Genomic DNA, 17,419 nt, shown 5'->3' with positions numbered 1-17,419 from the left:
GAGCTCCCTAGTGGCTGAGCAGGCTAAGGACCTGGCATCGTCACTGTGTGCCCCGGGGTCAGGGGGAGGACGGGGCACGATGACGTCCACATGCTGTAGCACAGCCAAAAATAATGACGACGACGAAACCATTTTATTGTACATAAACAGTATCTCAATAAAAGCGACTTATAAAAAACAACACAACAGTGCATTTTTAATTAACAAGTGGCACACATATCGCCTTACGTTTTAAAAATTACTATATTGCGGATTAAGCGAAAGCTCTTTTGACGCCCTCCCAGTCTTGGCTCCCATCCTTCATCTCTCCATCTGTAGCTTGGGAAGAGCGCCTCTGAACCTTCGCCAGCATCTTCACACACAGCTACAGCCACGGAAGACGTATTGTTTGGGGCAGAGATACGACTTGGACGGATGTTTCTGAAACTTGCTATTTTCATTTAGCATGTTTCTGAGATCCATCCATGTTATATAAAGTTTATTTCTTTAAACCCAATAAAGCAGTCTATCATATACTACACCACATTTTATTTAGCCAGGCCTTTCCCCCTGTGACAGATAACTAGGTTATTTTTCCCTACGACAGGTCACCAGTGGGGTGCTAGGTAGGAGGGACACCTGGGGTGGCCACAGGGAGCACCAAGGGTGCTCCGAGGGGTCCTGACCTTATCAGTGAAAGGTTTCATTTTTTACAATGAAAACGCATTTATGTATTACTTACATAGTTTTAAGTATTGACTTCAATTAAAGAATTTTCTGGGAGTTCCCGTCAAGGCGCAGCAGAAACGAAACCGACGAGGAACCATGAGGTTGCAGGTTCAATACCTGGCTTCGCTCAGTGGGTTAAGGATCCGGCGTTGCCGTGAGCTGTGGTGTAGGTCAAAGACACAGCTTGGATCGTGCGTGGCTGTGGTGTGGTAATAGGCCGGCAGCAACAGCTCCGATTAGACCCCTAGCCAGGGAACTTACATATGCCGTCGGTGAGGCCCTAAAAAGACAAAAGATCAAAAAAAAAGAATTTTCTGATATATAAATAATCAAAAGTAATGAAACAAAATCAGTACTAGGAGGCAATCACCTATTAAAACATAAGGAAAAACAAAGTTTTAGGGCATAATCAGGTATTTACAGTTTGCGATGTATTTACTGAAAAAATAATGACCTCAGCACTAAACAGTTCATATAAGCACATTCTCCTACTCAAAGCAATCATGATAAAATTATCAGCATATTGGTTACCGTGGCACAAGCATAATTAATACAAGCACAAATACTTCGATTACATTTTCTGTTTTCTTCTTTTATGACTATGATGTCTTTCTCCATCCCTGAAATGAAAGGGGTGGAAAAAAACTACTATAAATGATGGGCATTTTAATATCAAAGCTTTAAAAAACAACTCACCAGTAATATACTTATGTCAGATATAAACCAGAACAAGTTAAAACATGCATTTAGAACAGTGTTTTGGGTTTTTTTTAAGAATAAATATTAAAAAGGTATCATTAAAACGATGCGGCAAAACTGAGACAGGGACAAGCAAAACGGACTTCTAACTGTGCTTTAAATCAACTCTGAGTAAACACGCGTGACTGATGCCCTGGGAACTCATTTCAGATCGGATGCCGGAGTCACAGGAAGAACTCAGAGGTCTGATCTCATCCCGTGTCCGAGCTCAACACCCCACGACTCGCTCCATCTCGGGGGGAACCTCTAAGAGCATCCTACTCAGCTCTGCCACTAGCCGCTAACACTCGGGTTAGCCTGCAAAGGAAAACGATTCATGTTCAGATTTTGCAGCTATTTAAAGTATTTAAGTCGACAGGGACATGAAGCACTTACAAGCCAGAAAGAGCACAATTTTCTGAGGGCTAATCAAGAGTTAACTTGAGCAGAAGTATCATAGATTATCATTCATTAGACGACTCAAAAGGGATTACTAAACCGACATTTCCTTTCTGTAAGAGAAAGACCAGGAGTTCCCTTTGTGGCTCAGCGGAAGCGAATCTGACTAGGATCCATGAGGATTTGGGTTCGATCCCTGGCCTCGATCCAGCATTGCCACGAACTGTGGTGTAGGTCACAGATGCGGCTCGGATCCCACGTTGCTGTGGCTGTGTAGGCCAGCAGCTACAACTCTGATTCAACCCCTCACCTGGGAACTTCCACATGCTGCAGGTGCAGCCCTAAAAAGCAAAAAAAAAAGAGAGAGAGAGAGAGAAAGACTAGATCAGAGTGAGCCTTAAATCTATGAACTGAATGATGGGAAGATGAGCAAACTAAGGCAATAAGCCTTACTCACTCCTGACCACCACTGTCCCTGGAGACACGTTAGACAAGCACTGCGCAAATGACACCAGGTAAGACATGGACCTGCCTTCGAAAGGCTCCATCTAGTAGGGAAACACCTTAAGTTCAATAAAAAGCATGTGCTGGGTAGAATGGCGACAAAATGGCAAAGATCAGCTCTGTGTGAATGAGTAGGAAAGGCGTCAAGGAAACGACTAAGCTGGCTTTTAAAGGATGAGGAGTTTACCCAGTAGGCTTTAAAAAACCCAGGCTGGCACAGTGGAAACAAATCCGACGAGGAACCATGAGGTTGAGGGTTCCATCCCTGGCCTCCCTCAGTGGGCTAAGGGTTGCCGTGAGCTGTGGCGTAGTCGCAGACACGGCTCAGATCTGGCGTTGCTGTGGCTGTGGTGTAGGCCGGCGGCTACAGCTCTGATTCAACCCCTAGCCTGGGAACCTCCACATGTCGCTGGTGCAGCCCTAAAAAGCAAAAAAAAAAAAACCCCAAAAAACCCAAAACCCAGGCAGACCATGACGTGGGGACAGAGAGCCAGGGCACAGAGTGCAGGAGGCACCGTGAACCTGAACCCCTGAACCTCGTCTGTGACCTACACCACAGTTCACGGCAACGCCGGATCCTTAACCCACTGAGCGAGGCCAGGGATTGAACCTGCGTCCTCATGGATGCTAGTTTGTTAACTGCTGAGCCACAAGGGGAACGCCGCACCTTTGCTGATTTAAATTCTTTACCTGAGTGTTACCTCGCATGGCTCCAGCTATCAAATTTTATCAAGGAGTTCCCGTCGTGGTGCAGTGGTTAACGAATCCGACTAGGAACCATGAGGTTGCGGGTTTGGTCCCTTCCCTTGCTCAGTGGGTTAACGATCCGGCGTTGTCGTGAGCTATGGTGTAGGTTGCAGATGCGGCTCGGATCCTGCGTTGCTGTGGCTCTGGCATGGGCTGATGGCTACAGCTCCCATTAGACCCCTAGCCTGGGAACCTCCATATGCCGCGGGAGCGGCCCAAGAAATAGCAAAAAAAAAAAAAAGACCAAAAAAAAAAAATTTTATCAAGACTAGTAACCAGGGCAAAACGGACTCACATTAAAGCATAGATCTTCTGGCTTTAGGACATCCTTATTCTGAGGAATCAGCAAGAGGAAGAACAACAAAAAAAGAGGGAGGGCGGCCGGAAGGAGACACAGTTATTAGCCTTCCGCCTGGACTGCACCTTCCTCAGTCCTAAGAAGCAGGGGGAACCCGCGGCCATCAGGCAGCGAGAAGCCCGACTCGGCAGCCGGGCTACGGAACCCAAGCCGGGCGAAGGCCGGAGTCGCAGGGGTTACTGCCTCTCCCGCTTCCTTCGCCCCGACAGCAGCCCGTCTGCTCCCCGCGGCGCCGACGGCAGGACGGTGGACTTTCCGCCCCGAACGGAGGACTCACCTCTCCTTCCTCCGCCTCGAGTCCCCGTCCTTCTCCTTGTCCTTGTTTCTCCTCCGCTTGTGCGGGCTCCTGCTCCGGGCCCTTCTGCGCCGGGCGCCCTCAGCATCCAGGCAGCTGCCCCCCGACTGCCGCGAGTCTGCCGACGCCGAGCGCCGCTCCTCGGCCCTGGGCCGGAGAGAAGCCTCGTCAGCAGCCCCGCTCAGACCCGCCCGAACCCCAGCAGTCGACCCCAGACCCGTGGCAGTCCGTCTAAAGCACCGCCGCGACCCTGCGCACAGACGGGGCGGGGGCGGGGGGGGGGGGGGTTGGCCGAGACCCGGCTTCGGCTTCGGAAGGCTTCGAAAGGCTGAGACAAAGGACCACGGGCCTCCCGCGGCGCTGGGCGGCGCGCGGATGCTCTGGAAGCGCTAAGATTCAGGGCAACGCTCCCGGGCGACCCGGGGCGCGAGGACGTACTTCTCGGCGGCGTCCTCCGCCCGCTGCTGCTCCTCCTGCCAGTGGCCGGCCAGCTCCTCCATGTGCACGCTGATCACGTCCCGAATCACCTGAGGACGGAGGGCGAAGCCCGGGGTCAGAGGGGAGCCGAGCCCAACGTGGGCCGCGGAAGCCAGCGAGCAGCCCCGCGGCCCATCACCGAGCTCGTTCCCAAGCGCGGCGACACGGGTGGCGGGGGACAGGCGGGCGCCGCGCGAGGCCGCGGCAGGCGGCGACCGGGCGGACGATGGCCCTGCTCTTAGGAACACGTGCCAAGGACGTGGGAGAAAGGAGCCGGCGCAGGGCGCTGACCCCACACGGCACAGAAAGAGAAGCGTGGAGCTGCCAGGCGGGGGGGCCCCAGAGTCCCCCAGGCGATCGGGGGGAAGGACGGGGGTCTGTGCTATCGCAGGTCTGTGACGTGTTATTTACAAATGAAACTTTTCAAAAAACCTCACACTCAGGTCAAGGCGACAGATAATGGAACGTTGTGGTCACTTTACAGTACGTTCCCAATGAGACCTCAAGTCCCCCCAGAAGAAACACATACAAGCTCTTCCTTGGCCATTTGCCCTGCGTCAGGCACAGGCTGGTCTGGGGGGTGGCAGGGCGACCCTGAGGCTTCCATCCGGCCTCGAGGAGAGCCCGCCGTGACACACACTATGTTAGGGTCCAACGTGTTTTCCTTTCCCCCTCCTCGAGGAAAGTCCAGGGGCTCCTGAGGGAAATGGACCAAGATCCAGGCCCCTCTCCAGGCCCCCGAAGGCTTGTGCGACAACACGCAGCAGGGCGAGGCCGGCCTTGCCGCTCCCTGGCCAGGTTCCCCAGAGCCCTAAGTTCTGGCCCCCAGGACCACCCACGGGTCTCAGAGAACCCCTGTGCTTGTCCAGCAACACCAGCCCTTCCCCCAGAAAAGCCCTACCCACCACCCCCTCCTCCTCCACAATCCCCTGCGGAAAATCTAGGACACGCCAAGGCCGGAGCCAGGGCGGGGACACGAGTCACACACTCGCAAAGTCAATTCCAGCTCCAGCACCTCCGGAGCAGGCCTGCACGACGCCCTGACCAGTGGCTCTACCTGAGCTCCGTGAAGCCCCAGTGTCATGGACGTGGTTTCCAGAACCCCTGGCACAGACCCACGCGTGCAAAAGAGTGGAGAACCGTGTTTCCTGGTCCCCGCGTCTGCCTTTCTCTCAAACACTGTCTCCCCCAGGAGCCCACAGCGAGCCTATCGTTTAAAAAGAACAGCTGCTCCCCTCACACGTTTTGATCTCACCTACACGATCTGTACCTTAAAAGGTGTGTTTCACCTGTTCAACTCGAACAAGCTCCTTGGGGGGGGGGGTGCTGAGGGCCCATTCTCTTTACTTACCCTAGAGCAGTGTGCTATGTATGTGTAGGAAATACAGTATGTGATACATTCTTACGAAAGTGGTCAAAGTTCAGGTTCTAGTTTGGGGCAAACAAAAATTATATAGGTAAGAATGAAGCTAGGAATGGATAAAATGTTCAAAAAGCCATGACCAGAGACAAGATAAACCACTGAAGATTCAGAAACACACACGTTGTTACAGATGAAAGATACCTGGGATCTGTTTCCAAAATTACCAAGTGTTGGGGTGGGAAGAGGCAGTGTTGGGTGGGAGGAGGCAGGGAGTGAGTGGGGTATGAATAGAAGAAAAAGATCCTATGTTAATGATGGTTGGAGTTCCCGTCGGGGCGCAGCAGAAGCAAATCCGACTAGGAACCATGAGGTTTCGGGTTCGATCCCTGGCCTTGCTCAGTGGGTTAAGGATCTGATGTTGCCGTGAGCTGTGGTGTAGGTCACAGTCACGGCTCAGATCCTGAGTTGCTGTGGCTCTGGTGTAGGCCTGCAGCTGTAGCTCTGATTAGACCCCTAGCCTGAAAACCACCATATGCTGTGGGTGCGGCCCTAAAAAGCAAAAAAAAAAAAAGCAAAAAACAACAAAAAACAAAAAAAAAGGGTTAAAGCTGGGGGATGCTTATGTAGGGGTTCATTACTCTATTCCATCCACTTCAGTGTATGTTTGACTATTTCCACAATAAAAAGCCAAAAAATTGTAAAGAACACGCAGCAGCAACACTTACACTTGAACACGAGGTGATGAGGAAACAGGTGATGAAGTGCCAAGAACCTGAGGGACCGCAGGAATCACTAAGGTGACAACGGGGTCCCAGACCGCTACCGAGGGAGGGCAGCTGAAACCCTCACTTTCCTGTGAAAAGCACAGCCTAACATTAAGTGCTAAGCTGTGCGGTCCTGAGCAGGAGTGCGGCTCAGAGTCAGTGGCGCCTCATGAAAACAGGGGGCATGCGATGGAAAACCTCAAAACAAGGAGTTCCCGTCGTGGCTCAGCAGTAACGAACCCGACTAGCATCCGTGAAGATGCGGGTTTGATCCCTCAGTGGGTTGAGGATCCGGCGTTGCCGTGAGCTGTGGGGTAGGTCGCAGACGCACCTTGGATCCTGCGGCTGTGGCGCAGGCTGGCGGCTACAGCTCCGATTCGACCCCTTGCCTGGGCACCTCCACACACCTCGGGTGCAGCCCTAAAAAGACAAGGGAAAAAAACCCACCAAAAAACCCTGCAAAACAAAAGGCACTCTAGACGGAGAAACAACATGTATTAGGACATCGAGGCAGCAATAAATATGTGTACTCAGACACAGCTTAAGCGTCGTGCTTGACGAAAGCAAAAGAAAACACTTGGTAAAATGAGGACAGACCGTGGAAGGTCTCTGAAATTATAAAAGGAAGAAAGAAATCACGTGGGAACAATCAGAGGTGCAAGGAGAAATTTCAGAGTCTGGACACGGGAATTCATGTACCAAAAGTCATCAACTCTAACTACCCACTGAGTGACATCTGAAAATACGTCTAGCTCTACATCGAGAGTGACGTACTTAAATTTTACGATAAACGTGGTATTTTATAATATAGGTTATAAATAATTTATATCAAGACACTTCTTAAGCCCAAATATTTAGTTGAGTACATTAAAAGCACGGCGAAATCTCTGCCAAAAAAGGTAACTATTTATTGAACAATTTCTTTGTCAGTGAGCATTATTTCCATTACTTCTCATGATAACCCTGTCACGTCTGTTTATTCCCATAAAGTGAAAAAATGTGAATCTTAAAAAGCTCCAATAATTTGCCCAAGTCAAATAGCCAATGATAAACTGCAGAATCAAAACTCAAGCCCAGATCTGTCTAAAGCCAAAATCTATGCTCTCATCATGATATTACATCACTTTCCAAAAAGGAGTGTTTTTGTAAGATTGCACAACCTGCTTTTTTCTTTTTTGTCTTTTCAGGGCCACACCTGCGGCACATGGGAGGTTCCCAGGCTAGGGGTCGAATCAGAGCTGCAGCTGCCAGCCTACACCACAGCCACAGCCACACAGAACCTGATCACATCTGCGCCCCACACCACAGCTCACAGCAACACCAGATCCGTAACCCACTGAGCGAGGCCAGGGATCAAACCCGAGTCCTCATGGATGCTAGTCAGATTCCTTTCCACTGAGCCACGATGGGAACTCCAGATCGCACAACCTCTTTACAGAAAGCCTTTGTCTGGTAAAGGGCGGGTCTGCAAGTGATGGAGCCACCTTGGAGCCACCTGCTCTGAGAACACCCTTGGGGCACTGCGGAAATCCACGGACCCACGACAACTCTCTAAGGGAAATTCTGTGCTCAACCAAGCTAAGATTATGTACAACTCACCTCAGTATATGACTTCTTGGTTATGTGAACGTTCTTGGCTCTATAGGACTGGCGTCTTCTTTTATAATCTCGCACTTCCGCCAGGATCTCAAGGTAAGATTTTGGACTCTTTCGACTATTATCTAATAAATTACAAAGTAAAATTATTACATGCCCAGAAACTTTAAATTCTTATGAATGAGCAGGATGGAACATGACAGTCATCTGAGAGCTCCACGTACTTTAATGGAGCACTCAAAAATGTTCTAAACAGTCTACATTATATAAAGGGACTGGTTTTTGTTTTTTGTTTTTGTCTTTTTTTTTGCCTTTTCTAGGGCCCGCTCCACGGTATATGGAGGTTCCCAGGCCAGGGGTCTAATCGGAGGCGTAGCCACCGGCCTACACCACAGCCACAGCAACACAGGATCCGAGCCACGTCTGCGACCTACACCACAGCTCACAGGAATGCAGGATCCTTAACCCACCAAGCAAGGCCAGGGATTGAACCCACAACCTCATGGTTCCTAGTCGGATTCGTTAACCACTGCGCCATGACAGGAACTCTAAAAGGGAGTGTTTTATATCACTCCTTTCCTCTGGCCTTTAGTTGAACCTGAGGGTTTAGGTACAGAGATTAAAGGAACAGTCCACACAACACTGTAAATCAACTCAACTTCAATTAAAAAAATAAATAAATACAAAAAATTAGCAGCCCAGCTGTAAGTAACATTCTTACAGAAGGAAGCGATGCTTAATGTAAAAATCAGAAAACAAAATTTCAAGCACCATCTTAAAATATAAACATGGATATAAGATGATACAAGGCCAACTTATTCCAACCCAAAGTGCCCTGACACATCATCTTACTAACACTCAGAGGGCGGAATGACCAGAAATAGAAAACTGTGATATTCAGCTCAAACCTTGATTGACTTTGGCGGCCAGGTCCACAAAGAGGTCGCTGTCATTTTCAATGCTTTGAGAATCTGAGCGCTTTTTCTTTGTCTCCTCGACTACGAAGTCGTAGAGGGCAAGACGATCGGCTTGGGTTAGATCACAAACGAACCGTTTGTGATTCAGAGGAACTTCGACAGGCAATGAAGAATAAATCCCTAAAGTAAAAATAAAATCACAAGAATAAACACCGCATGAAGCTCTGCGGCTTGAAGATCTACGCTATGACCGTCACACACGCGCCGTAATGACGACATCACCACCGGCAACCGGTTTTCACGGTCATCTCCAAACACCCAAAACCACCGGTTTGAGTGAACTCTAGCCTGAGGGCCACACCCGCAAAAAGGACGTGGCGGGGACGTTTGCTATTCCCTCCAGCAGCGTTAAGACAGACCCCCAGAAGGCAGGCAGGAACAGCCACGAGACAATCGGCTCATAAGGCCACCTGCACTGCCAAGCAGAGAGTAAGCTTCTTCGTCTATACGCTTTTCCCCGTAAAGGCACGAAGAAAATGCCTTGAATAGGTAATACACACTACAGTCCCTTTAAAAATAAAATACAGAAATATGAAAAATGCACAAAAACTATTTTTTATGAGAGACATCAGACTAGATGTTCCATATTCAAAATACATCCCCCTTGTGCAATAGCTTGGAGCTAGGGACCAGAAAACAATTAAGTAGCAGATACCTCAAACTTCCTCAGAGCAGAGAAAGACAGACTGAGACTAAAGCTGTTTTAATTTTCCTAAGAGGAAACACATTGGCTTCATCAAATTAAATGAGAAAAGTTAGCGACAGTACCCCACCTCCCCACAGGCATGGCCCTTTCTAAAATCTGCTCATGAATGAAAAAAAGAAAATACAATACCTTGATATGATGTATTAAACACTGAAGAAAATTTGTTTTGAGATTCAAATTTTCTCAAGTAAAAAAATTACTATAACTGTAAATAAAGCAATTCAAAACGATTCTTTCTAGACTTCATTATTCACCAGGGCAGACAAAGAACATGAGCTACTAAAGGAATCCTTTTAATGTTTGCTAGGCTACCCTAAAGTAGTAACTCAGGCTCACAGAACAAGAGAAAATCAATAGCACTTTCCAGATGTTTATATTTGGTAAGTCTAACCTCACCGACATCCTAGGCAGAGGCAAAACAAAAATTCAAGTAAGAGCGTACGAGGAACTTCAGCATTAGACACAAAAAGAGAGATGACTTTCTATTTGTCTACAAATTCAGGAGAGCTTCGGTGAGTCTGAGTCCCAGGCTGACAGGACACGGCCACTGTGCTAGCAGGAGGCCCCTGGATCAGGGGGGAAGAAGGGCTCCCCCCGTTTCGATCCATCCCACTCTAATTCGGGTAGACACTAGGAAAGTCCTTTTAGGCAGTCAGATGTTAAAACATTTAAATTTTACAACATAAAAATGAGTTAGCTTTGATAAACCTAACTGATTTGAACACAGGCTATACACGCTGGGAGAAAAACACAAAGATGAGAAAACACTAATGTATTATAAACAAGCTTCACATAAACCTTTGCCTGTTCTTTTTAAACAAGGTATAATTTTCTCCTTAAGACATCTTGGAGTTTTTCCTTGCTCTCCTTAAATTTCTGTGTAGTGAAGAGTGAAACTTCAATTCTTTGAAATTCAACTAAAATTCCAAATCAAGACTGTGACACGGTGACAGCGGTGAAGAAAGTGTGGGCACCTGAGTGACACTTTTAAAAGGATATCATCTGCAAAAAGGATACTGCATATCTTTAAATAAGGAGTACATTCGGCTTCCTAATTCCTCTTTATACTCACCCCCATTACTGAAAAAGAAAAAGTACAGGAAAAGTTAAGCAACAAACTGCATTCAAATCATTCAGAACACAAATATTCTGACAGAAAGAAAAAAAAAAGCTAAACGCCCTTAAATACACTGACATTTTTCCATAAAGTGTAAACGTTCACACACCAGTTTCTGTAGGATTCAGAGGTGGAGCTGAATGAGCTGCAATCATACTGATTCTGGGAACTGTGACCCCCTCTCTAGCAGCTACACCTAAACACAAAACGCAGCGCAAGCAAAGTTTCCCGTTCAACCCCTTTCTCAGGTGCACAGCGGTGGCACCAGCACCTTCACGCTGCTGTGCAGCCACCGCTTCCATCCACCGCGAGAGCACTCTCATCAGCTCCGACTGAAATTTAATCTACTCCTTCAAATAACTTGCATTCTCCTCCTTGTGTTAGTCCTTTTTGCTATCACAGGCATCTTATATGTGTGAGATACAATATTAAATACGAATTACAAATAATACTGTTAAATGATGAATCACAACAATATTAAATATTAACTTGTCTCCAAGATACAAATTCAGAATTTTATGGAGAATTCATAGAGTCAATTTCCAGAGATAAAGAAATGAGGCGCAAGTCTCACAAGCGGTAAGAACAGGCTAGAATCAGCATCCTGTCTCTTTAGGGTCTGTGAGCAGGGTACCCAGATGTTCAAATCACGGCTGTCCCCAAGTATATGCCATGAAACTGAAGTACAGCAACCTGAATCTTTAATAGTAACGGGACAAACCCCACTAAATATAAAATGATCGTTTATGACTGAAATTATTATCTTGGTTATAAAATTAACCAGAGGAACTTCATCTGAAAATAAGTGGATCCAATGGCTGTTCAAGCTTTCACAAAAATTAACGGACTGAGAATTCTATACCTTGCGTTTAGACCCGATACGACTGATAAAATGAAAACATGAATAGAACCTCACCAAAAAACTTACAAGTTAGTGCATAACAAACAAAATATCAATCAAGCAAGTGGGAAAATGCAAAACTGCTCATGTAAATCATTGTTCCTTCAAAGTAAACATCACTGAGACGATATTAAAGAGATGTTTGTCCTGTGGTAAAAATTTTTAAACGTATAAAACATAAGTGGGCCACAGAAAATAATTTCTTGTGAGAAACCGCAGAACTCCACACAAGGTGAAAGTCTTAGAAAGAGGATTACAGGTCATATAAGAAGTTATTCTTAACAATTGGCCCTTAATTTAACATAGTACAAAAGTTCAAAATCAAATGAAAGTTCTCTTAACTATCTACTGAAGGAACTATTGATTCAAAGAATTCTTCACTTTTATATAAAGAACTAAACTCAAGGGCCAATCTGCAAACTCAGAACTTGGTTCTCAAACCAGCTTTCCTATTACATAGCAAAGGACCGTTCATAGCAAAGCCTCTATTACATAGCAAAGGACCGTTCATAGCAAAGCCTCTATTTCCTCACCTAATCTGGAAAGGAAAATACCTGTCCAGCCTACCACAAATTCGTTGTGAAAGAGAAATATGTAAAAAAGCTACAAAAACAGAGAAAACTTTTAAAATAGGAAAGTACTGATACTTTCCAATACACCATAATTTGATCATCTCTGTTGCACAGCATCTGTTTCCTTATCTGATAAAAGCTGGATGAGCTGATCTCCAAGATCGCTTTCAAATCTAAAATAAATTCAGTAAATCTAAAAAGTTATGGTCAAATAAAGCCCTTTAACTAATAACCCCTCCAAAATAACAAAAACAAAATCTTCTGCTTTTTGTTTCATTATCTGAACAGGGGCCAAAAAAGGCTTGACTGACCAGAGCTCAGGAATGTCCTCAAATAAGATGAGAGTCAAGCATCTCCCTCACTCAAAGAAAAACACCTGGAATTTAGCACAAAAGTACTACATGGGACTCTTCAAAACAGGATATACAAGAAATAGGCTTCTGGTTGTTATAAGGAACCAATGCATGCAGACTAAGGGTAAGAGCCTTCCTTCTTCGGAAGCCACAGTGCAAATGGGGGAGAAATCAGGCCCAGACACCGGCTGCGAGCAGCGGGCAAAGACCCTGAGCCCCAACAAGGGGGAGAAGGGGTGGTGGTGGTGGTCCCGGGCCAGGGAGTGTAATCCAGCTACAATGTCCAGATAGAGCTCCTTCGGGAGGCTCAAAGGAGACCACTGATAAGTCCTTACTAAAGGAGCCAGTCATGCTTTGGCTGAATGTCATACCTTGGGTCAGAAATCCCAAGGTATAACGTTTACTTCTATGGTCTTGAAGGATTAAGTTTTCCTTCAATCTCCTAAAAGCTCATACTTAACAATTCTAACCTAGTTTTTGCTGAATTAAGTCCCAGGCAGAAACTTAACCCAGCTCCAAAGGGGGGCATGCAGGCATCCGCAAACCCTCTGGAATTACAGGTAAAACTGTGTTTGTCCTTTACTCCGCCAGGCAGCTGTGGAGACTGATCACTTTAGCCTAAGCCCTTCCTTTAACTTTGCATTTCAACATTCTTACGTTTACCTTTGGGCTAATTGTCAAGAAAAAGGAACTCTCACCGTTAAGACAGTCTACTCAGTGGGATTTATTGACTACATATCATTAATTTTTAAAAAATTTTTCTAGAAAGCAATCGCATCTATCAGCTAATTCCAAAGCACGAACCCTTTGCTAAAACAGTGTCCTAGTGACACTCCGGTATGTCTGAGCAAAATACATCGAACAAATGAAGCTGACACCACGTACATTAGTCTGATGCCAAATGTAAAACCCCAACAGTTCCTGTGTAACTATTTTTACAAGATTTTTTTCTTGAAAGCTAATAGCATGAGCTATGGGAGAAAAAGAGTTTGTTTAATTAATAGCTCAAACTATGATGCCACTTACTCTGATTATAACAATCACCGTCTTTTCCAACTGCAGCTCTAGCTCGTTTAATTATCTGGTACTGTGAGTCCTTATCTGTTCAAAAAAATGCATAAACACAGTATGAATCATCAGGGTCGACCAAGACATTTTAATTGGGTTCTAATCCAAGCTCTCTGGGCACACTGAGAACCTTCCAGAATGTTAACACCCACACTGCTGCAGAATTCTTCCAGATCTAGTTAGAACCCAGTAACTAACGGGACTTCCAGAAGTTCCCCAAACACTATCATCAAGGATGCAGCAGGAAGCACCCGAGAGCTAACTCTACTTGAACCCCAGCTCAGCGCCAGGCACTGTTCTAACCGTAATCCAGGTTTTACATCATTCAATCCCCACAAGGGTTCTGTTACCATCACCACCATTTTAAAAAGCAACTTAGGGACATCCCGTGTGCCTCGCAGCATAACTACTTGGCGTTGCTTCTGCAGTGGCTGTGGCTCGACCCCTGGCTTGGGAACTTCCATATGCCACAGATGCGGCCCCTTGAAGAAGAAAAAGAAAAAAAAAAAAAGCAATTTAGGCAACAAACAAACTTGCTGAAAGTCACACATCTATTAGTGACAAAATTAGTTAAATCAGGGCATCCTGATTCCAAAGCCCAAGATTTTAGTCTCTGTGTGTGCTGTAAACACTTGGAACACACCTCCACCCTCTGTTCTATCATCAAACTGTGTGAGAGGCCAGATTTTTCTTTTGCCTTTTTAGAGCCACACCTGCAGCTTATGGAAGTTCCCAGGCCAGGGGTTGAATCAGAGCTGTAGCTGCCAGCCACAGCCACAGCCACGTCAGATCGAGCCGAGTCTGCAACCTACACCACAGCTCATGGCAACACCAGATCCTTAACCCACTGATTGAGGCCAGGGATTGAACCCACATCCTCATGGATACCAGTCAGGTTCGTTACTGCTGAGCCACGATGGGAACTCCCAGATTTTTTGTTATAACGAAGAAGGAAGGCGTCTATCCTACTGTACAAAGCTTTGCAGGATTTTCATTGTCTATCAATATAAGCCTGGTCTTTAAATTAATGTAAACTAATGTCAAGGTAAGAAATACCCTTCTTAATCAGGCATAAGCCTACTTATGAAGTCCCTTCTTTCGGTAATTCAAAAATGAAATATCAATATCTATATATATACAAAGATATTTTAGAACCACATTAATACTTACTCAAAGTAACTGAAGGTATCTTTGCATTCTCATAGAAAAAATCAGAATTATACATTTTATCCTAAAAAACAAAAACAAAAACTTAGTGTTCTTCAGTATCAGATGATTGACTATTTTAAGATTTGACCTAAACCAACACTAGATAAGTATCATTTAAACATTTCTTGCAATAATTTGCAAAATGAGGCAAGTATCGCTGTATCCCACAACTGACTACTATTTTGTCAGAAAACCTCACACTATAGCTTCCAAAAATTGCGACTTTACTGATGCATGAAGTACACGACATATACATAATAAATATATGGTACCTCTTCTTCCTTGGTATAGCCCAGTTTTCTTAATCTACAAGATTCCATGTGCTTTGCCAAAGACGACCTAGGCATGTGATGGTTGGAATCATAAGGACATATCACGACTTCATCCTATAAAAATCAAACAGATGCAAAGAAAAAAGGTATATAATTTTTAAACAAATACTGATACCATTATATCCTCTTCTGCAGGCCTCTGCCACCTTCCATGTGAGTGTATGTACATGTTAAAAAAGTAACTCCCTCGACCTCTCTCTGCTTACAGCCTCTGCACCCCTTCCATCCCTTTCAAGTCCAACTCCTGAAAGATTTTTTTTTTTTACACTCCATGCTTCAACCCTCAACAACCTCACCTTACTGGAGCACTTCTCTTCTTCCCACCCCATTAAAAAAAAAAAATCAGGACTGCTCACCCTACTCTACCTGCCTACGTCTTTTCCCGAAGCAATCCTAATGGCCAGGAGAGCTGCTAGCAGCATCTCTTGGTGGTACCCCTTAAAATCCAAGGATCGGTGCAGCGGCCGTGAGACATGCACCATCTTACGACAAAGAAAGGGGAACTGCACTCTTAAGCTCTCCCGACAGCCTATCTGGTGCAACTGCGAGGCCTGCGACAAATGACAAAGCAGACCACCGCCGTACCCGCCCCCTTGTTTTCTAACTACGCTCCGGCCCCACCATCCACTCCGCACCCACAGCGATTTCTCGGCTTCTCTAGGGCGAGGCTCCGCGGAGGCGCGCCGCCCGGGGAAGTGGGTGCGAACGTCCCGGGGTCGGGGGGTCCTCCGGCGCCGCCGACCGGTCCCGAGGCCCCCGCAGCCAGGAAGACGCGAGACCTCCGCCCGCCTGAGGGCCCCCGAGAGGACGCCGCGCCTTACCTCTGCCGCCGCCTCCTCCTCCCCGGGGTCCAGCCGGTCCAGGGTCCAGCCCAGAGACGTCGTCACCTCCTCCAGCGTCCGCCAACAGCTCTCCACGAACTCGCTCAGCTCCTCCCGCAGCCGCCGCCGTTCCTCCACCGGCGGAGGATCGCCCTCCATAGCCGCCGCCCGCCAATACGGAAGAAGCGCCCGGAAGGCCCGCTGGCGCGCGGGCCTCTGGGAGTTGTGGGCGGGGCCACTTCGCCACGTGACTAGAACCGCCAATCGGGAAGGACTCCGGGAAGGGCGGGAGCTGTCCTGCCGAGAGGTCTCTTTCCAGACCTTCCTGCCTTCAGGGTGGCGGAGAGGTCCAAGGCGCAGCGTTCAGACGTTGCTGCTTTTGCCACAACTGCTGGAGGCGCTTGTGCGTGGCCTTCCCTGAGTGGGCGCCCCCCAACTTAAAAAAACGGCTTATGGAGTTCCTGTTGTGGCTCAGCAGGTTAGGAATTCCACTAGTATCCATGAGGATGGGGTTCGGTCCCTGGCCTCACTCGGTGGGTTAAGGATCTGGCGTTCCCGGTGACCTGTGGTGTAGATCGCAGACTGGGCAGGGGTCTGGCGAGTTGCTGTGGCTGTGGTGTAGACCGGCAGCTGCAACTCTGATTCAACCCCTAGCCTGGGAACTTACATATGCTGCGGGTGCGGCCCAAAAAAGGGGGGGGGGGGGAGATAAGGCTTATATCTGTCGAAAAGTTGAAAGAGTAGTACAAAGAGCATTCGCATAGTCGTCCTCAAGCTCATTAATTGCTACGTTTGGTCTCTCTCCCACTCTCTCCATACACGCAAGCTCCCTAATTTTGCCAACTTATTTGAAAGTTGCAGATACTTCACTCCCAAGTATCTCCGTAGGCATCTCCTAAGAATAAGGACATTGTCCTACACAAACAATGTCCGCGGCGGCAGAGGTAAGGCGCGGCGTCCTCTCGGGGGCCCTCAGGCGGGCAGAGGTCTCGAGTCTTCCTGGCTGCGGGGGACTCGGGATTTCTTTTGACCAAATCTAAGAAAATCAGTAGTTACATCTAATATTCATATTCAAATTTCCCCAACTGTCCCCCCCGCAAATCCTTTTATGGCCGTCTTACTATTTTTCTGGACCCATGAGCTATAATTGGTTCTTGTCTCTTTTCATCTCGAACAGCCTCCCCCACCCTCCTTTTTAAATGAAGTCATTGAATTTTGTCAGGGCCCTCAGCTGGTTGGTTGTCTTGCATGTCCCTCTTTCTGGATTTGTCAGACTTCTTTTCCTTATGATCAGATTCAGTTTAAGCATTTTTGCAGGATGTGTCTACCTCTTTTTGTTTTTTTTTCTTTTGGCCGCGCCCGGGGAATGGGGAAGTTTCCAGGGCCAGGAATCAAACCTACACCACAGCAGCAA

At 47.0% G+C, this 17,419-nt stretch overlaps 1 protein-coding gene across 1 annotated transcript; it reads right to left on the bottom strand.

Moving 5' to 3' along the window:
• Positions 1-953: 953 nt before the first annotated feature.
• SNRNP48 (small nuclear ribonucleoprotein U11/U12 subunit 48) lies at positions 954-16,218 on the bottom strand. Its single transcript, XM_047795703.1, has 9 exons — positions 16,006-16,218; positions 15,125-15,238; positions 14,814-14,874; positions 13,602-13,676; positions 8,858-9,046; positions 7,953-8,074; positions 4,188-4,276; positions 3,732-3,896; positions 954-1,328 (listed from the first exon to the last, which is right to left on the bottom strand). The coding sequence occupies exons 1-9, from the start codon at positions 16,162-16,164 to the stop codon at positions 1,280-1,282; spliced, it is 1,023 nt and encodes a 340-aa protein (XP_047651659.1). The 5' UTR covers positions 16,165-16,218; the 3' UTR covers positions 954-1,279.
• Between the last annotated feature and the right edge of the window lie 1,201 nt (positions 16,219-17,419).

The sequence above is a fragment of the Phacochoerus africanus genome, chromosome 9 (assembly GCF_016906955.1).
Source record: "Phacochoerus africanus isolate WHEZ1 chromosome 9, ROS_Pafr_v1, whole genome shotgun sequence".
Lineage (NCBI taxonomy): Eukaryota > Metazoa > Chordata > Mammalia > Artiodactyla > Suidae > Phacochoerus > Phacochoerus africanus.
Note: the sequence above shows the minus strand (reverse complement) of the source record. Positions and strands in the feature narration are given on the sequence as shown.